Genomic DNA, 18,483 nt, shown 5'->3' with positions numbered 1-18,483 from the left:
TACTTTATCCATTAGAGCCCTCAGCATATTTATCACACTTGTTTTAAATTCCCGGTGTAATAATTCCAACACTGCTGCCATATCTGAGTCTGGTTCTGATGCTTGCTCTGTCTCAGCAAACTGTGTTTTGCCCTTTAGTATTCCTTGTAATTTTTTCTTGGTAGCCAGACATAATATACTGGGTATATAGAACTGTTATAAATAGGCCTTTGGTAATATGGTGGTAAGGTATGGGGGGAGAGGAAGAATTCTATCATCCTATGATTATGTCTCAGTCTTTTATTGTACCTATGCCTCTTAACTGTGAACTTCATAAGTGCTTCTAAATCTCCTTCCTTCCTTAAGGTGGGACAGGATGATCAGAGGGGGCTGAAATAGGATATTTCCCTTCTCCTTTCTCCCTCCACATGGAAGCCTAAAGGGAAGGCATTTCTCTTCCCTCAGGTCAGTTTAGCTCTGATAAAACACCAACAGGTTAGACTTTGGTTAAATAGTTTCTCCTGAGGGAGACATTTTCAAGAAGAATAGAATACTCTGGCATATTTCAAAATGGCTCCTACTCTCCCTGCTGAGAATAGAAGCATGATAAGATTTTTCTGTGATATTCACGGTGATAACCTGGTCAAGCTCCTGAAGGTAGAACTCACAAAAGTTTGCGGAAACCTGGAGTTTTGACTCTCAGACTTGTCCACATTGAGCCTCTAGAGATTCATCAATTACAATTCAGGTTTTCCTGCCCTAGTACTGGCTTGCCCAGAGGATTCTTCTTTTTTCTTTCCTTCTTTCATTTTTCTTTTTGTGGTGAGGAAGATTGGCCCTGAAGCTAACATCCATTGTCAGTCTTCCTCTTTTTGCTTGAAGAAGATTGTCCCTGAGCTAACATTTGTGCCAATCTTCCTCTATTTTCTATGTGGGACACCGCCACAGCATGGCTTGATGAGTAGTGTGTAGGTCTGCACCCGGGATCCAAACCAGGGAGCCCTGGGCCACCGAAGCAAAGCACGTGAACTTAACCACTACACCACTGGACCAGCCATCCACAGAGGCTTTTCCTTTTGGGTTTTTCACCTGGTAAGCTGTGATTCTCTGTAATTCTCTCTCTCTCCAGTTTTTGGGGCAGCAGTATGCCCTGCTACCTCACTTCTCTTACAGAGCTAAGAAGAGATGATGATTTTTCAGTTTGTTCAAATTTTTACTTGTTGTTAGGATGGAGTGAGTGGTGACTTCCAAGCTTTCTTATGTGCAGGGTAAGAAGTATAATGGAATAATGTATGCCACTTTATGTTAATAAATGCAATAACTTTGACGAAATGGGAAAACTACTTGAAAGACACATATTACCAAAACCAAAGGAGAAACATTAAATATGACTTCACTGGTGAATTATATCTAACATTTAAACTAGAAATAATCGCAATCCTATAGAAACTCCTTCAGAAAATAGAGAAAAGAATAGTTCTCAACTCGTTTATTGAGGCCAACATTTTCTTGGCCAAACCTGACAAAGAGATTGGAAGGTAACTACAGATCAATATATATCACGAGCATAAATGTAACAATATTTTATAAAAAGTTAGCAAACCAAATCCAACAATCCATAGAAAAGATAATACATAATGAGGAAATGAGGTTTATTCCAGGAATACAAGTTTGATTTAACATTCAAGTGCCAATATAGAGCTGTACACTTTATATGGGTGAATTACATCTCAATAAAGCTGCTTATTAAAACCAATCAACATAATGCACTCTACTGATAAAATTAAAAAGTACATTTCAATTTTAAAAAAAATTTTTTTAAGAGATGCAGAAAAGGCATTTGAGAACATGGAATATCGATCTATGAAAAAAACACACAGGAAACCAAGAACAGGAGGAAGCTTCCTCAACCTGATAAAGGTCACCTACAAAAAACTACAGCTACCATCATACTTAATGGTGAAAAACAATGCTTTTCCTCTAAAATCAGCATCAAAGCTTCTATTCCAAATTTTGCTGAAGGTGTAACGCAGTGCAATGAACAAGAAAAAGAAATAAACAGTTTCATGTAAACATGTTTGTTTACATAAAGAAATCTTATAAGCTTATAAAACTATTAGAGCTCATATATCATCTTAGCAAGGTCTCAGTGTAGCAGGTTAAGATGCAAAAATCAATTGCTCCCACAAAGCTGGAGGGATTACAATCCCTGACTTCAAAAGAGACTACAAAACTATAGTAATCAAAACAGCATGATACTGGTACAAAAACAGACACACAGATCAATGGAACAGAACTGAAAGCCCAGAAATAAAACTACACATCTATGGACAGCTAATCTTTGACAAAGGAACCAAGAACATACAGTGGGCAATGGAAAGGCTCTTCAATAATTGATGTTGGGAAAACTGGACAGCCACATGCAAAAGAAGGAAAGTAGACCATTATCTGACAATGGGTTAATATCCAAAATATATAAAGAATTCACACATCTCAAGAATGAAAAACAAACAACCTGATTAAAAAACGGACAGAGGATATGAACAGACATTTTTCCAAAGAAGATATACAGATGGCCAAGAAGCACATGAAAAGATGTTCAGCACCACTGATTACTAGGAAAATGCAAGTCAAAACTACAATGAGATACCACCTTACACCTGTCAGAATGGCTATAATTAACAAAACAGAAAAAATATAAATGTTGGAGAGGATGTGGAGAAAAGGGAACTCTCATACACTGCTGGTGGGAACTGCAAAGTGGTGCAGCTGCTATGGAAAACAGTACAGAGATTTCTCAAAAAACTAAAAATAGAAGTACCATACAATCCAGCTATCCCACTACTGGGAATTTATCCAAAGAACATGAAATCAACAATTCAAAGAGACTTATGCACCCATTTCTTCATCACAGCATTATTCACAATAGCCAAGACATGTAAGCGACCCAAGTGCCCATTGACTGATGACTGGATAAAGAAGATGTGGTATATATCTACAATGCAATACTACTCAGCCATAAAAAAAGACAAAATTGTGCCATTTGCAACATGGATGGATCTTAAGGATATTATGTGAAGCCCCACTGAAAAGGTGCCATTTGAGTAAAGACCTGAAGGAGGTAAGGCAGCCAGCTATATGTGGGGAGAGTCATCTGTGAAGTGAAAACCTGAAGTATAAAAGCCCTGAGGTTTTGAGAAGAGAAGTGACGATCTGACATATTTTAACAGGCTCACTTTGCTTTAGTGTTTAGACTATACTGCAAGGAGGCAAGGGAATAAACAAGGAGACTAGTCAGAGGGCAACCACAATAATCCAGGTGAGCAATGATGGAGGCATGGTCCAGGGGGTAACCAATGAAGTTAGAGAGAGGTAGTCAAATTCTGAATATAATTCAAAGCAAAGCTAACATTATTTGAAGATGGAGTGGATGTGAGGTGTAGGAGAAGGAGAAACATCAAGGATGATGTCAAGGGTTTTGGCATACACAACCAGAATAGAGTATCTGTTTTCTGAGACAGAGAAGACTATGCGACAAGGAGAGCTTTTGGTTGGGGGGGGGGGGGGGGGGGGGGTGGTGCAGAGGAGAGAGCAGGAGCTTCTTTTGGACATACTAAGTTTGAGTAAAACTGAAGATATAAAATTGGTAGTCATTGGCAAGTAGAGAATATTTAAAGCCACAGGACTGAGTGAGCTCACCAAAGGAATGTGTACATTGAGAAAAAAAGAGGTCCAAAGAATAGGCTTTATAGCATTTCAGTGCCCGGAGGTCAGCAAGTTCTTAGCATAAACTAGAAATGAAGGTCAGTAATACTGTGAAGTATACAGTGAAACTATTTTTAGAAACTTGGAGAGAGCCCAAAAAATACAATCAAAAAAGCCTTTTCTATTCTTTGCTTGAATGAGTACTCTGTAGTTTTCACTGACTGTATAAGATGAAATGGACACTTTCTTTGATTACAGTCTGAAATTGGAAACTATAGATAGATAACCACTATTCATCATTATTCTAGAACTATATTTCTATGATCCCATGGATTAAGTTTCTCTATCTTTTGAGACATTTGGGAATAAAGGTATAACAACATATTCAGGCTATCCTTCTTCAAACAGCAAAGAATTATCTACTAAGGAGGAACTGCATTTGTGTTCTCGAACAAGAATCATCAGTCATCAGATGATGCTCAAAGCTTGTGAGGTAATGATGTACTACACAGCTGTCTGATCCTCAGATGTCATTTGAAGGCTGATGATAAACTACAGGTCTGACAACTCACTTTCCATTTCAAGATATTTCTTGAACTTTTCCTTGTGACAGGCAACCAAATTGATTAAACCTAGTCATGGGATTTGACACTACAGCCAGCAGACTTCTATTTGTTGATTGCTATTGATTTTCTTTGATATTTCATTTAAAAATCAATAGTTGGAAAGAAAAATAGGCTTGGTTTACACATACTCAAACATACTACTGCATGCTGGAGGAGGCACAAGTTTGGCAGGGCACTGGCATCCAATTATAAGGAGAGCTCTTAACAGGTGAAAGCAAGGGCTTCAGATCGATATGCAGTTTTCTTTCTCAATCAAAGAAAGTGGCTATAAATTAGGCTCATCAGTGTTATTTCACAGCTTTCTTGAAGCAAACAACTTTAAACTTTTTTAGGGGCAGGGGGTCTTCCTTGGATTTACATTAAAAAGGATACATCACTAAGAGTTTTTCTTTTGTTTTTAACGATATTTATGGTACCTGGAGTTCATCCTGGCTTTTATCTTTTTGGCTTTTTTTTTATTTTTTTGCCGTTCTTCCCCATCTTTCAAAGGCTCTGCTGGAGCTGCACTTTCAACCACAATGTCAATAATATACTTCTTTAATGAAAGGTGCTCCTGTAAGATAAATAAGTAAAATAATAATGATGATGATGATTAAAAATAACATAGCATTGCTGCAGACCACAGTGAGCGTAAAAGACTATATAGATGAAAGTAAAAGTAATCTCTATGAAACACTGGTTTCCACAATCGCTTTGGAAAACATTGAAGAAACTGATTTACTTGAGATTTTCAGTGACTCATCAAACTTTTGCTGCACACCAAATTGTGCTAAACGTTAAGGATACAAGGACTTATCCCTGTCCCTTGCAACCGCACAGCGTAGTAGGAGAGGTAAAATATATTCACAAATCTGGAACACCAAGCAATAAGTGCCAATTAGAGAGTTAAAGTGCTACAGGAGCTCAAAAGGGGAAACAAGTTCACTCAGGTTGAAGAGGAAAGATTTCAAGAAGGAAACACCTGGTCTATTATCCTTTGAAGGATGGAATGAATTTGAGCATATGGATATGGGGTATGTGTGTGCGTGTTTGGGCTGCGAGTTGGGAAACGTGGCAGGAGAGAGAAAGGAAAAGGACATCCCAGAAAACACAGGCAGAGATAAAAAGGTGGAATGTGGTTATCAGCCACAGAGATTGGTCTGGCTGGAGCACACAGAGTTTGGCCTCACTTCCCTCCTTATCCATCTTAGATTTTACAGCCCATCACTATAATCACTCCATTGCATGTACACAACTCCCTTGCCCCTCTCTTGTTCTTTCATACTTTCATGGCAAAATCCCAACCCTAAATCCAACTCTGTCCCTATTCTGTGCCCCTACCTGAGCAGATTAATGTGGTTACAATTGCAAACCATGCTGACTACTGTCACTTTAAATTTATGACATAACACCTCAAATGGTCTCTAGTATCGCCAGGCAATCAAGCAATCTTAGACTATTTTATCCACACTCATCTTCCTAGAAATTATTTTAGACCCTCTCCTCAAATTTCTAACACCCTTAGCCCTGTAGACCACTTCCTGCTCCCTGATACTTTTTTCACTAGGCTTCCAGACATCACATTGTTCTCTTAACTCATCAGCTGCACCTTTTAAGTCTTCTTTGCTGGATCCTTTTTCTCTTCTTGACTGGTAAATGCTGGAGCATCCCAGAGCTATCCTGAGATCTTCCCTCTTCTCTATTCAAGCTCACTCATCAAGTACAGTGACTTGAAATATTATTTACACAAAGGCAATTTCAAAATTTTTATCTCTAGTCGTGACCTCTCCCCTGAACTCCACTCCTATATCAAAGTGTCTCCCGAAAATCTCCACTTAGGTAGAGTATTTCCACCTCAAGCATTTCCAAAATAAGAGTCCACAACAAAACTCTTATGCTTTCCATATACATAAAGTTGCTCTTCCCAGAGCATTTCCCATTTCAGTAAATGGTACCACCATTTCACACAATTGCTCATATCCAATACATCAGCAAATCCTATTAGTTCTACTTTCAAATATACCCTAAAATTCATCCCAAATACAATCACTTCTCCCTACCACCATTCCCTCGTCTAAGGCATCATAAGCTCTCATTTGTATTACAATAGCCTCTTAACTGGTCCCCCAGGTTCATTCTTTTTTTTTTGAGGAAGATTAGCCCTGAGCTAACTACTGCCAGTCCTCTTTTTTTGCTGAGGAAGCCTGACCTTGAGCTAACATCCGTGCCCATCTTCCTCTACTTTATATGTGGGACACCTACCACAGCACGGTGTGCCAAGCAGTGCCATGTCCGCACCCGGGATCGGAACCAGCGAACCCCGGGCTACCAAGAAGCGGAACATGCGAACTTCACCGCTGCGCCACCGGGCTGGCCCCCCAGCTTCTAACTTGATCCACAAGTCTTGTCTTTACAAAAGCAGCCAGTGATGTTTTAAAACATAATCACAGCATATCACTCCTGTTATCAGAATCTCGCCTTTTCATTACACTTAGGGTAAAATTCAAAGTCCTGAAAGTGGCCTACTAAGCCCTACATCATTGACCTCTCTGACCTCATCTTATACTACTCTCTACTTTGTTCACTCCACTCCATCCACAGAGGAGAGGATGTCGTTATACCTCACATTCCATCAGAAATGTTACTGCCTCTGGACTCTATATATGTTGTTCCCCTACCCAAGAATATTCTTCTCCTGGGTATTTGCACAGTCTCAGCTAAAATGAACAACCAACTTTAAGTAACATCCTCTATTATTTGCCATCTCCTTATTATATTTATTTTCCTTCATAGGACTCGCCTAACATTAAATATACATTTGCAATTTCCAGCACTAGAATATAAAATTCATGAGGGCAATGACTTTGTCTGTTTTGCTCACTGATGTTTCTGTGTCTGGTCCCGTGCCTGGCATATGGCAGGCATTCAATAAGTGTGTGTTAAATAAATGAATGAGAAGAGGGAAATGTAATAAAAGCTAATAATAGTATTTATGATCAAATGAGTGAAGATGGTCAAAAGGTGTAAACTTCCAGTTATAGGATAAATAGATGCTGGAGATATAATGTACAACATGGTGACTACAGCTAACAATACTGTATTGTATATTTGAAAGTTGCTAAGAAAGTAGATCTTAAAAGTCTTCATCACACAAAAAAAATTGTAACTATGTGTGGTGATGGATGATAACTAAACTTACTGTGGTAATCATTTTGCTATATATACACATATTTTGATATTATATATTGTACACCTGAAACTAATGCAATGTTATATGTTAATTACATCGCAATAAAAAACATGAGGGTTTATTATGTAACATACATTGAACTAAGCACTTTACATATAACCAATCATTTAGTACTTTGAATTATACTTAGAACGTACTTAGAAGGTATGTATTTTTATTATTCCCATTTTAACCATGAGAAAACAGGTACAGAGTTAAATAACTTGCCCAAAGTTAGGTCAAAATCATGACTGAGCGACTTTGTACGTAGCAAAGTGACAGAGCCTAAATTTAAATCCAGGCAGTATGGTTAGGGTGTCTAACTCTAGACTACTACCTTTAGAGATATGGCTGGAAAATGAGTCTGGGCCATAGAAGTTTGCTCATAATGAAACCTTTCAAATCATAAATCTACCAAAAAAAACAAAAGAAAAACTTTACAGTCAAAGAGAGAAAATATTCTCTCAAAAGCAGAAGCAATTATTTTCTTTGATAAACTAGGCCTGTTGTAAAGGAAAAAACCTTTATACCTTGGTACTAATCAAAAGTGACATAAGTCCATATACATATATATATATATAAATGCAACTTGAAAAAATAATTCAGGTCTCAAATCAAATGAAAGCAACAATATAAATAAATAAGTAAAGATAGTCCTCTTACCAAATTTCCTATGTGAAATCACCATCTTACATTCAATTTAGTAGTTATTATGTGATCAGCAAAGGTCTAGATAAATTGCAAACAGTAGTTCCTATAATACTCACAACCCCATAGAATAGATGGCAATATGTTTACTTTTACAGATACTCAACAAAGGCTCGAAGAGGTTCAGTAGTCACAAAGCTCAAGGTCAAAATCACAACTGGCTGACTTCATAAGAACAGGCTTTTTCATTACTCCACATTCAACCCCCAACACTACTCATGAGGGCTGAGTCTGACATGTAATTTCCATCACTGTTCTAAGTGACATCTTCAATTTTGTGAAAGGTCCAATTATACTATTTTAAGTTGTATATAAACATCATTTACATATCTAACAGAATCCATTAAGAATCTTCATACACAAATGCAGGCAGTACATGGAAAAGTTTGGACTCTATCCAGAACTATCAAGAATCACATCTTTTGAAGACAATAAACATTTACTTACACATTCACACAAGCACACACATGCATCATGCACTCACATTAACGTTAACTTTAAAAAAAAATCAAAACTAAAACCAAATGAGAATACATTTATACTTCTGTTTGACTTAATAGCAATTTTTTCTTAATACAAAATAAACACGTTAATTATAGAAAATATAAATAAAATTAAGAAATAAAAATATACTATAATTCTAATACCTAAAAATAATTATTTGAGTATACTCTTCCAGACATTTTTATTTGCATATATATTTTTATAAAAATGGGATGTACCAGTTTTAATATTTTATAATCTTGCTTGTTTCATTTAATATTGCAAATATATCCCTACCATTAATTAATATTCTACAACATAATCCAGTGGCTGTAAGGTACTCAATTTCATAAATGTACCTACTTTTACTAAATGCTTTATTGTTAGATATTTGGATAATTTTTTATTTTCAATATAATAAACACCAGTGCAACAAACATTCCTGTAGTTAAATTTTAAACATATAAGTCTATTATTCCCTTATGATCAAATCATAGAACTGAAATTCCTGGGTCACAGATTAGATATATTTTTAAGGCTTTTCATAAGTATTCCCAAAGTCAACAACCAAAATGGGAATTAATTTATGTTCCCACAGTGATATGCCAGTACCTAGTGTTTCTGTTTTGTTTGTAAATCTGTCAATTTGTTAGCTGAAAGACTGGTATTAGTATGCTTGACCATTTGTTTGTATTTTGTCTTTGTGGCTTAAAATGTGTTTCTTGTCCAGCTTTCTATAAACACATTTCAAATTTTTATATATTTGCTTCTAGTTGTTTGCATTTTCTTTTTACTTTTCGTGAGAGATTGTCTTTTGGTGATTAAAAAAAAACACATTTTTGGATGTGACATAGGATAATTAAGTGTCAACTTTCCACTAAAACTATGAAGACTTTATACAGGAAGAAGGTTTGAGATGGCTTCTGAAGATAGAAAGCATGTACAAAGGAGATTTTTCAACACTGAGGAGTGTTTGAGAAAATTACAGCATATTGCTATAAGGAAGTATTAGTCATTAAAATGCTTATAACAGAGGATTCTGAGAAGATGAAGGCAGTGATAGCACAGTTTTAGATTTTCTCTGAATCATCATATAAAATAGAAAGAACAATTAGATAGCAAAAGTAAAACCCATAGAAAATATGTACAACAAAACAAGGTGACAAGGTATCTCCAATTAACCCCCAAAAGTGGGTGAAGACAAACTACCAACAGATCAGCAAGGTTTCAGGGTCTTTGAAGGAGAAATCAGAGGGAAACAACAGAGTGAATAACGAACTTGAGAACTCTAAAAAGGGAATCAGTTTTCCCTCAAGAGTTCAATAGGCCAATTTGAGAACAGTATCTAAAACTGAAAGGCATTTGCCCACTCCAGCACCAGGTTGAGTGACAGATGCCTGCATGAAAGAGGTACAAGCAGTCTGGCGAAGGCTAGCTCCTATGAACTCTCGAGACCGAGCCATGGGAAAAACAGCTGGAAAAGGAATTTAACTGAGCAAATCAGGAATAATATAGACAAAGGGGAAAAAATGTCTAGATAAAAGCAGAGCAGAGAAACAGAATTAGGAAATTTCAGAAAGCAAGTCACTATATTTTTCACAAAAACAGTAGAAGAGGGAGTTCCATGAAGTCAGAATAGCCACCTGGAATCATGACTCATTCTAAAAGTCTTATAAAACTAATTCCACGTGAAAATAATCAACATAAAAGTATCAAAATCAAAGGCCAAAACTATTAAAAGGAAAATAAGTAGGATATCAACACTATACACAATGAAAACATACCAAAAAACCATGCACAGAATAGATCAAAATGTAACCTTCTATATCAAAATAAGCCAAAATGAATAAAGATTGCTCGTCAAGCCACGCTGTGGCAGCATCCCATATACAAAATGGAGGAGGATTGGCAGAGATGTTAGCTCAGCAACAATCTTCCTCAAGCAAAAAAGAGGAAGATCGGCAACAGATGGTAGCTCAGGGTCAATATTCCTTACCAAAAAAAAGAAAAAAAAGGATTTGGGAGTAGTGGATAGAACGCCAATAAGGCAGAATTCACCATGAGTTTACTGTCGTTAGGGCTAAGTGATGAGTACAGGGAGATTTGTCATACTATCTGTTTACCATTATGTATGTTTGAAATTCTCCATAATAACCAGTTTAGAAAATAGTCATCTTGTAAGGAAAAATAATTTGTACATGTGAATTTTAAAATTCCATGTTTGGCTTGCCAAAAGAAGTAAATGAAATCACAATATTCGTATCTCTCAAGGATTTAGCAGCTGAACTTAAAATGAAATTAACACGTTTATGCACTATTTGAGTGCTGAAAGTGTGTACTGCAAGTTTGAAATCTATTTTAAGGACAGAAGGAGACAATCTCCTGCAAAAAAGTAGAAATAATAAGGAGGTGCTTTACTGAAAGAAGTAGTGATATATTTTTATTGATCCAATCATCTTCCTTACCTGGTCTTCTTATGTTGGAGACTATGGGACACGGCAAAAGTTAATTGGCAATTACAGAATGATGAGTAACATAAGCCCCCTAAGAAACAGTGTTGACCAAAAAGAGCCAAACTCTACTTTATGGAGCCAGTTAGAGATGAAGGTTCTAATACTCTTCACCTAATTCCAGAGCCCAATCTGTCATGATAGGAAGTACATCAGCAGGATCCATCCACTAGCTGGTAGGTTCCAAAATTAATCTTGCTGCTCAAGGTCCAGCATCCAGGATACTTGAGCAATCCTTGGGCACCTGTGTACACAGGCAGGCAGTACTCCCTCTCTCCCTAATCTATCCTCAGCAGTAGTCCATTCCATAAAATTTGGTTCCTTAATTGTTTTTCCTCCCTACTCATTGTTCTAGATGCCTGCTATGATCTGAGCCCTGCTCTGAACTCTAGAACCTAATCTTTGGGCTCTAATCCTTGGTTTCATCCTTTCTTAAAACCCCAAGGAACTAGCTAGGATCAGAAAAATACAGTGATCTCATCTCTTTTACTTGAAACATTGCTTGCTTCAAGATATCTATAGCTCTAACCATCCCCAAATGGTGCTTTTCAGATATTGGTATCTCTGTCTCTGTTCTATATGAACAACCAACTAGTCTCACAGCCCAATCTACTTAATATTTAATGAAATGCTCAGTAAAAAAAACCCAAAACTTTAAATAATTTTACTTGTGAAAAGTTATCATAAGGAAATAGAGAGGTACAAAAATATTTCTCTATATTCACTGCAGTGAGATTTACAACAAAATATCAGCAGTAGAAAACTGACTATATAAATTATGGCATTAAGATTAGATACTATACATATTTGATTAATTTTAAACAATAGTAATGATATTAAAAACATTCATCACATAATGGTAAATAATTCAGGATTCAAATCTATGCAATGCAGTTTATATGTTAATAAGTGTAAGATTTACATATTGATATATGAAGAGCAGAAAATAATTAGATCAAAATGTTAACAGTAGGTATTACTTTACTTTTTCTCAAATTTTCTACAATTAATATGTATTATTTTAATTATTGTAAAATTAATGCTAATGAGGAAATGCAAGGAAAAGCAAGCTCTTTAAAGATAAGAGGCTTGGTCTATATAAGGTTATAGTTGCAGGTTTATTTGTGCTGTAGGAGAATGAATATAACTATGTAAAAACTCACTCATCTTTTTCTGTCTACTCACAATTCTAACTATTATGCCACAGACACAAGGAAAAGCAAAATATACTCTTTGAGACACAGTATCTATGATCTACTTAGTCATTTTCAAAATAACAATCAGTCAGGACCAAAAATCATCCCAAAGGCCCCTGGAACTCCTTTCTTCCCAATATAATTGATAAAACACAACTCCTACCCTCACAGAATACTGCTCAGCGCAACTCCTACTTTCCTACTAACAAGTCAGAAATGAGTCTTAATTGGCCATTCTGACTATTTCATACTGTTAATTCTAAAAAAGCATTGATAGGAGACACTGTTTTTCCTTTAGGCATAGAAAAGCAGATGGATGCAGTCAAAACAGCACTGAACTTTGAGTCAAGATATTTATACCAGGATAAATTCCTCAACTCATGACTGAGTGACTTCTCTGTGTCTCAGTTTCCTTACTAAGAAAATAAAGGGATTAGACAATAAATTCTGAAGTCGTCCCTTTTCTAACATTCTAAATACCAACATAACAAGTCTAAAAGCTAGCTAATGATGGCTAATTCCATATACACGCACAAATTAAGTCTCGTCTTTAAGTCACAATTGTGATTTAAACAATATCGCTACAATATGAAATACTAATAATCTATATAGGAAACATATTTATACAGACATGATCTCATCAAAGTTTATACCCTTCTTATTTTTTTAATTACTTTTCATGACATACTATCAGACTCCTCCTAAAGGTTCTCATAATTCCATATTTTTTTAAAGAAACAAGAAAAATTTAAGCTATACATAGGTTCATGATCTTTGGGAAAGAATGCAGAAGTTCTAAAAATAGGATAGGCAGAAAAATACAAGTGACACAATATAGGATTTTACCAAACTGCTATTTTTAGAGTTCTCTCAAGTGTTACTTCAGAATAAACACATTTCATAAAATGTAGTACATCAAAGGATATAATCCGCTTCCCATTATTTTAAAATATTATAATACAGAACTGAGAATTTTTAAGGATGTTATTCTTCCTAGATCAAAAGGGTTTAAATCGGTCTCCTTTGAAAACAAGGACCAAAATTTCTTTACAATAATACAAATGTATTTTTATTTGAAAAGCAAAGGTGATTTTTATAGAAATCCAATGTCACACTCAAGAGGCTTATTTCTCTGGAGCCAAAAGTTTACTTTAAAGAGCAGGGTAGATGCCAAGTTACTAATTTAAATAAACGAGCAATTAAAGCAAGGGTTTTCACATTTTGTTTGGAAAAACATTTTTCTCTCAACCTCATCCTGTACTTTCTCAATTTCGGAATCTGAAATTCAATGATATTGGTCTATTCCAGAATAAATAATGTTTTTCCTTAAATTCCAATCTTTTAAACCTGTCTGGCACAATGACAAATAAGATAAATAGGAGGCATTTTACATTTCCTCACTGCCTTCTACAAAAACTGGGGAAAGGTGGAGGCCTTGAGGCTTGGAACTTGTTTCTCTTGTTTCTCTGGATGATGACAAGGGTAAGAAAAGTGAGGCGTGAGGAGAAAGTGTGAGAGTGGAGAGATGAAGGTATCCAGGAAGAGAAGAAGAAGGAAAATTAAGAGAAAAAGAGGCAGAAGCAGATGAAAGAAGGGAAGAAATAAAGGAATACTCATCTAAAAACAACACAGTATTTTTAGACAGCACTTACCATATATTTTGAATACCACCCTCACAGACATAGCATATTCAAAATAATAAATTACAGTTTAGCTCATTAACAATTTATTAACATTTAATTAATTCATTACTCACTATGTGCCAAGGGTTTCTGCTAGCTGCTTACGTTAAAGAGGTACAATTCTCTGGATGTCACAGTTTTACTCAGAATAAGACCAAAGAATCTGTAGTAAACTATTACTCTGATAGGTATCACTCCTCTATAAAACTACTACAGTAGATTATCCTCTAGAAAGAGTTCAGAGGAAAGCTGATTTGTAATTACTGATATGTTGGATGGCATTAGCCATATCAAATAAAGTATCTACAGATATTATCCAAATACTATTCAAAAATAAAAGTACCACATACAAAAATTAGTTAATTTATATTTAAAAGAGTATGTTTAGAGATTTGTGAAACTGTGAAATTTATCACAGAGACAGCATAAAAAGAAGAGACTGGCTCACGTGACATTATCTGTATTTTGCTGGCACCTGGACTGATGCAGAATACACAAGCATGTGCTGAAAAAATGCTTAAAAAAATAAAATAAAAAGTTTGAGAATTCCATTATATTTAAATAAAATTTAAAATTCTGTCAAACAGTCAATTTGAGAAAATCTGAAATGTAACATCTTTTATCAAAACAATGCCCTCTGTGACAGTATCATTTTGAAAAACATATATGACAACGACAACTTTTAAAGCTTAATAGGCTATTTTAATTATATAAAAGATTCAACTCTGGCAGGATATCTTTCTGCAGGTATAGAATTCACTTGTTTTTATCTATTACAAACCATGTATTATTTTGTTTGAAGTGACAGATGAGAAAAACGAACCTAACAAAATACTGTGAAACAGAAACCATGCAAAAGACAAAAGGCCATCTTCTGATAAGGATGATAGTCCACCATCTGTCCCCTTGCCATTCAGTGACAATTACAAATACTCCATCACTTTCCTGGTAGGTGGAGATGATAAATGAGATAAAGACTTCTGTTGCAGATTCTGATGTTCCTTTCTGATCTAATCTGAGCTTAACAGATGACTCCAAAGAAGGCCCAGAATTCAACAAGCTTTTAATTTATCATGCTGTGAAGATGGAGAAAGGTCTGAGCTCAACACTGCAACATGGAATGGTTCAGTTGTATTGAACCAAGCCTTGTCATGAAAGGTGTTTTCTCAGAATTCTCAGATTTCAAATACAGCAAGTTAGATTACTATCAGCTTTCATCCTTAGAAATCATTTCAATATTATCCCAGTGACAATATCACCATAGATCACAAATAACATCACAGTTTCAATACAAGATCAAAGGGATAACAATGCTCTGAAACAGAAACAGAACTCCTTAGTTGTGAGAGGCTTTCATGGCCCTGGGTGACAAGGGCTTGAGGGAATCAGCAGATTCACATCCTACTCAACGGCACCAAAATAAACATTCCTTTTAAGTCTATTAACTTCTTTTAAATGTTTAAGAAAAGGATACATGCCAAAATATAAATACATAGGTTAAAATAAAAGGATAGAAAAGGATATACTACTCTAACACTAGATAAAAGAAAGGTGGAGTAGCTATACTAATAATATACAAGGTAGCAAAGAAAATTACTTGGACTAAAGAAGGTCATTCCATAACAATAAAGGGGTCAAGTAATCAAGAGGACATAATAATCATTAGCATTTATGCATCTAAGAACACAGCTTTAAACTACATGAAACAAAAACTGATTGAACTGCCAAGAGAAACTTACACATTCACAATTAAAATCAAAGATTTTTATATCCCTCTCTCAAAAATTGATAGAAAAACGTTGGCAGAAAATCAGCAAGGATATAGTAGATGAGGAAACTTTTTGAGGTGACAGATATGTTCACTATCTTTATCATGGGTATGGTTTCATGGATGTATGGATATGCTAAAACTTATTAAATTGTAAACTTAGAAATAAGTACAGCTTAATATATGACAGTTATACCTCAAAGCTCTTTAAAAAGAGCAACAAATTTCCAATTGGTATGAATTTAGGCACTACAATATTGCTTGGAAAAAAGTTAAGTACAAAAAGATTACATATTACTTTTTTATAGAGCAGAAAACAACTAAAATAAAAGTCTACTTTTTAGGAATAGATCTAGATGCAAAAATAAAACTATAAAGGGAACAGGAGAAAAAGGAGGGAAAAGGGAGGAGAAGAACATAAAGGACACATCAAGCAACACTAACCAAACCCAGGTTTGTAATATTAATACCATACAAAAATAATCTTGAAGGAGAGGGATGTTTCATATTCTTAAAAAGTAAAATTTATCAGTAAGATAAAAAATATGGCCATGATGATAAAACTTTGTGATATATACACAACAAAATTTGATTTTAAACATAGAAAAAGACATGAGTAAATAATAATAGCATATTGGCAGTCTTTCCATTCTTGAGAAAAGGATATTAATGAGCACAAAAAATAGGTAAAAAAAAAAAACCTAAGAATATTTGTGTAACAATGAACACATCTGATCTAATATATATTATATGTACCCAAAGAGAGAAAATATATTCTTGTTAAAATTTTATAAAGTATTGAGCTATAAAGAAAACCAATAAACTCCCCAAAGTAGAACCTATATAGCCATAATCTCCAACCATAATGCAATAAAAGTTGAAATTAAAAACAAAGAATAGTGCTCATTTTGGCAGCACATATTTTAAAACTGAAGTAATGCACAGAAGATTAGTCTGGTCCCTATGCGAGATGGAAATCAAATCCATGAATCACTTCACACTTTTAAAAACACACATGCATTCATATTCATAAAACAAAACAAAAAGCACTGCCATCTATAACCTTGGAAATATTTTTTTTCTTTTCTTTTCTTTTCTCTTTTTTTTGGTGAGGAAGATTGGCCCTGAGCTAACATCTGTTGCCAATCTTCCTCTGTTTTTTTCCTCCCCAAAGCCCCAGTACATAGTTGTATATCCTAGTTGTAAGTCCTTCTAGTTCTTCTATGTGGGATGCTGCCACAGCATGGCTTTATGAGCAGTGTGTAGGTCTGCGCCTAGGATCCAAACCGGCAAACCCTGGGCCACCAAGGCAGAACACACGAACTTAACCACTATGCCACCATACTAGCCCCAGAAATACCTTTTTAAAAAGGAAATAAAAAATGAAATTAAAAAAGTTTAAAGTTCACTGATTACTTAGAAATAAAAGAAGCCTGTAAGAAATGTTTAAGGCCAAAATGAAGAAAACTACTTTACTAAATGACACACACACAAGCACAAATGCAAGACATAAGTAGACAAATATGCTGCTGGACGGAAGGAAAAAATTAATATTTAAAAGATGCCAATTTAATCTATAATTTTAACAAAATCTCGAATCAAAATTCAAAGAAGATTTTCTTAGCTTAACAAGTTAATTGCAAAGATTACGTACAAACTGAAAAGCAAAGGAATAGCCAAGGCGACTTTGAAAAAGAATACAGGGAACAAACTTACCTTATTAGGAATGGAAGCAAGACTACAGCAAATAATATCTACCTAATTCTTAGAAAAAATAATTGTCAAGCTACAAATCTATACCCAGTGAAATATCTTTCACAAACAAAAGTACATATAAATAAAAACAGAATTTCCTACCAAGAGATTTTGACTAACCCGAGCGGTGACTACACAGATAGTTGTTTCATTAATATTCTACAAACAGTGTGTATCTATCTATTTATCTATCTCACAGACTCTTCTGTGTATATAATAAATTTCACTAAAATATTTAAAAGTAGAAAAAATATACCATGCAAACTCTAAATAAGTGAAACTTGGAATATCTATATTGTTGTCAAACAAAATAGACTAAGAATATTTTTCAGAGTTAGAAAAAATATCCCAATTTGCTTTGTGAATCTATCATGAACTTGATGTTAAAATCCCAAAGCAACAGCAGAAAAAAAGGAAAACTATACACTTAGAGCATTACTCATCCTAAAAAGTCATTTCAGAGTAAAAGGCTAAATTCATTAGGAAGATATACAATTCCAAACTAGTATGCTCTTAATAACATAGCCCCAAAATAAAAAAAAGCAAGAATTGACAGAAGAAGAAATAAATCTATCATCATAGTGGAAGACTTTAACCCCTTCAATCAGTAATTCAAAAAAACAGCAGATAAAAATCAATATGGATACAGAACATTGTAATATCATAATTAATATGTTTGATAGACTAGACAACTTGAAAACAGACATTCTCTAGAAGAATATCGAACATTTACATAAAGTGACCATGTACTATGCTATGCCATATTTCAAATGATTTCCAGGACTACATCCTCTGATCTTATTGCAATTAAGTTAGAAATCAATAGACATAACTCCTATGTTTGGAAATTTCAAATCAACTCA

General features: G+C 34.8%; 1 protein-coding gene and 1 non-coding gene across 11 annotated transcripts in view; one reads left to right on the top strand and one right to left on the bottom strand.

Moving 5' to 3' along the window:
* The window catches only part of SCAPER (S-phase cyclin A associated protein in the ER), a 513,402-nt gene that overhangs the window by 275,400 nt on the left and 219,519 nt on the right, over nucleotides 1-18,483 (bottom strand). For all 10 annotated transcript variants that reach the window (XR_006887542.1, XM_046653964.1, XM_046653961.1 and 7 more), the window contains one exon: nucleotides 4,727-4,863. Coding sequence is in view for 9 of the 10 variants with exons in the window: in XM_046653964.1 (XP_046509920.1) it covers nucleotides 4,727-4,863 (137 nt within the window). In the remaining variant the exon portion in view is untranslated. The remainder of the gene's footprint in view (nucleotides 1-4,726; nucleotides 4,864-18,483) is intronic.
* LOC124236584 (U6 spliceosomal RNA) lies at nucleotides 16,765-16,870 on the top strand. The gene has a single exon (XR_006887808.1). It is a non-coding gene; the product is annotated as a U6 spliceosomal RNA (small nuclear RNA).

Source organism: Equus quagga, chromosome 2 (genome assembly GCF_021613505.1).
Source record: "Equus quagga isolate Etosha38 chromosome 2, UCLA_HA_Equagga_1.0, whole genome shotgun sequence".
Lineage (NCBI taxonomy): Eukaryota > Metazoa > Chordata > Mammalia > Perissodactyla > Equidae > Equus > Equus quagga.
Note: the sequence above shows the minus strand (reverse complement) of the source record. Positions and strands in the feature narration are given on the sequence as shown.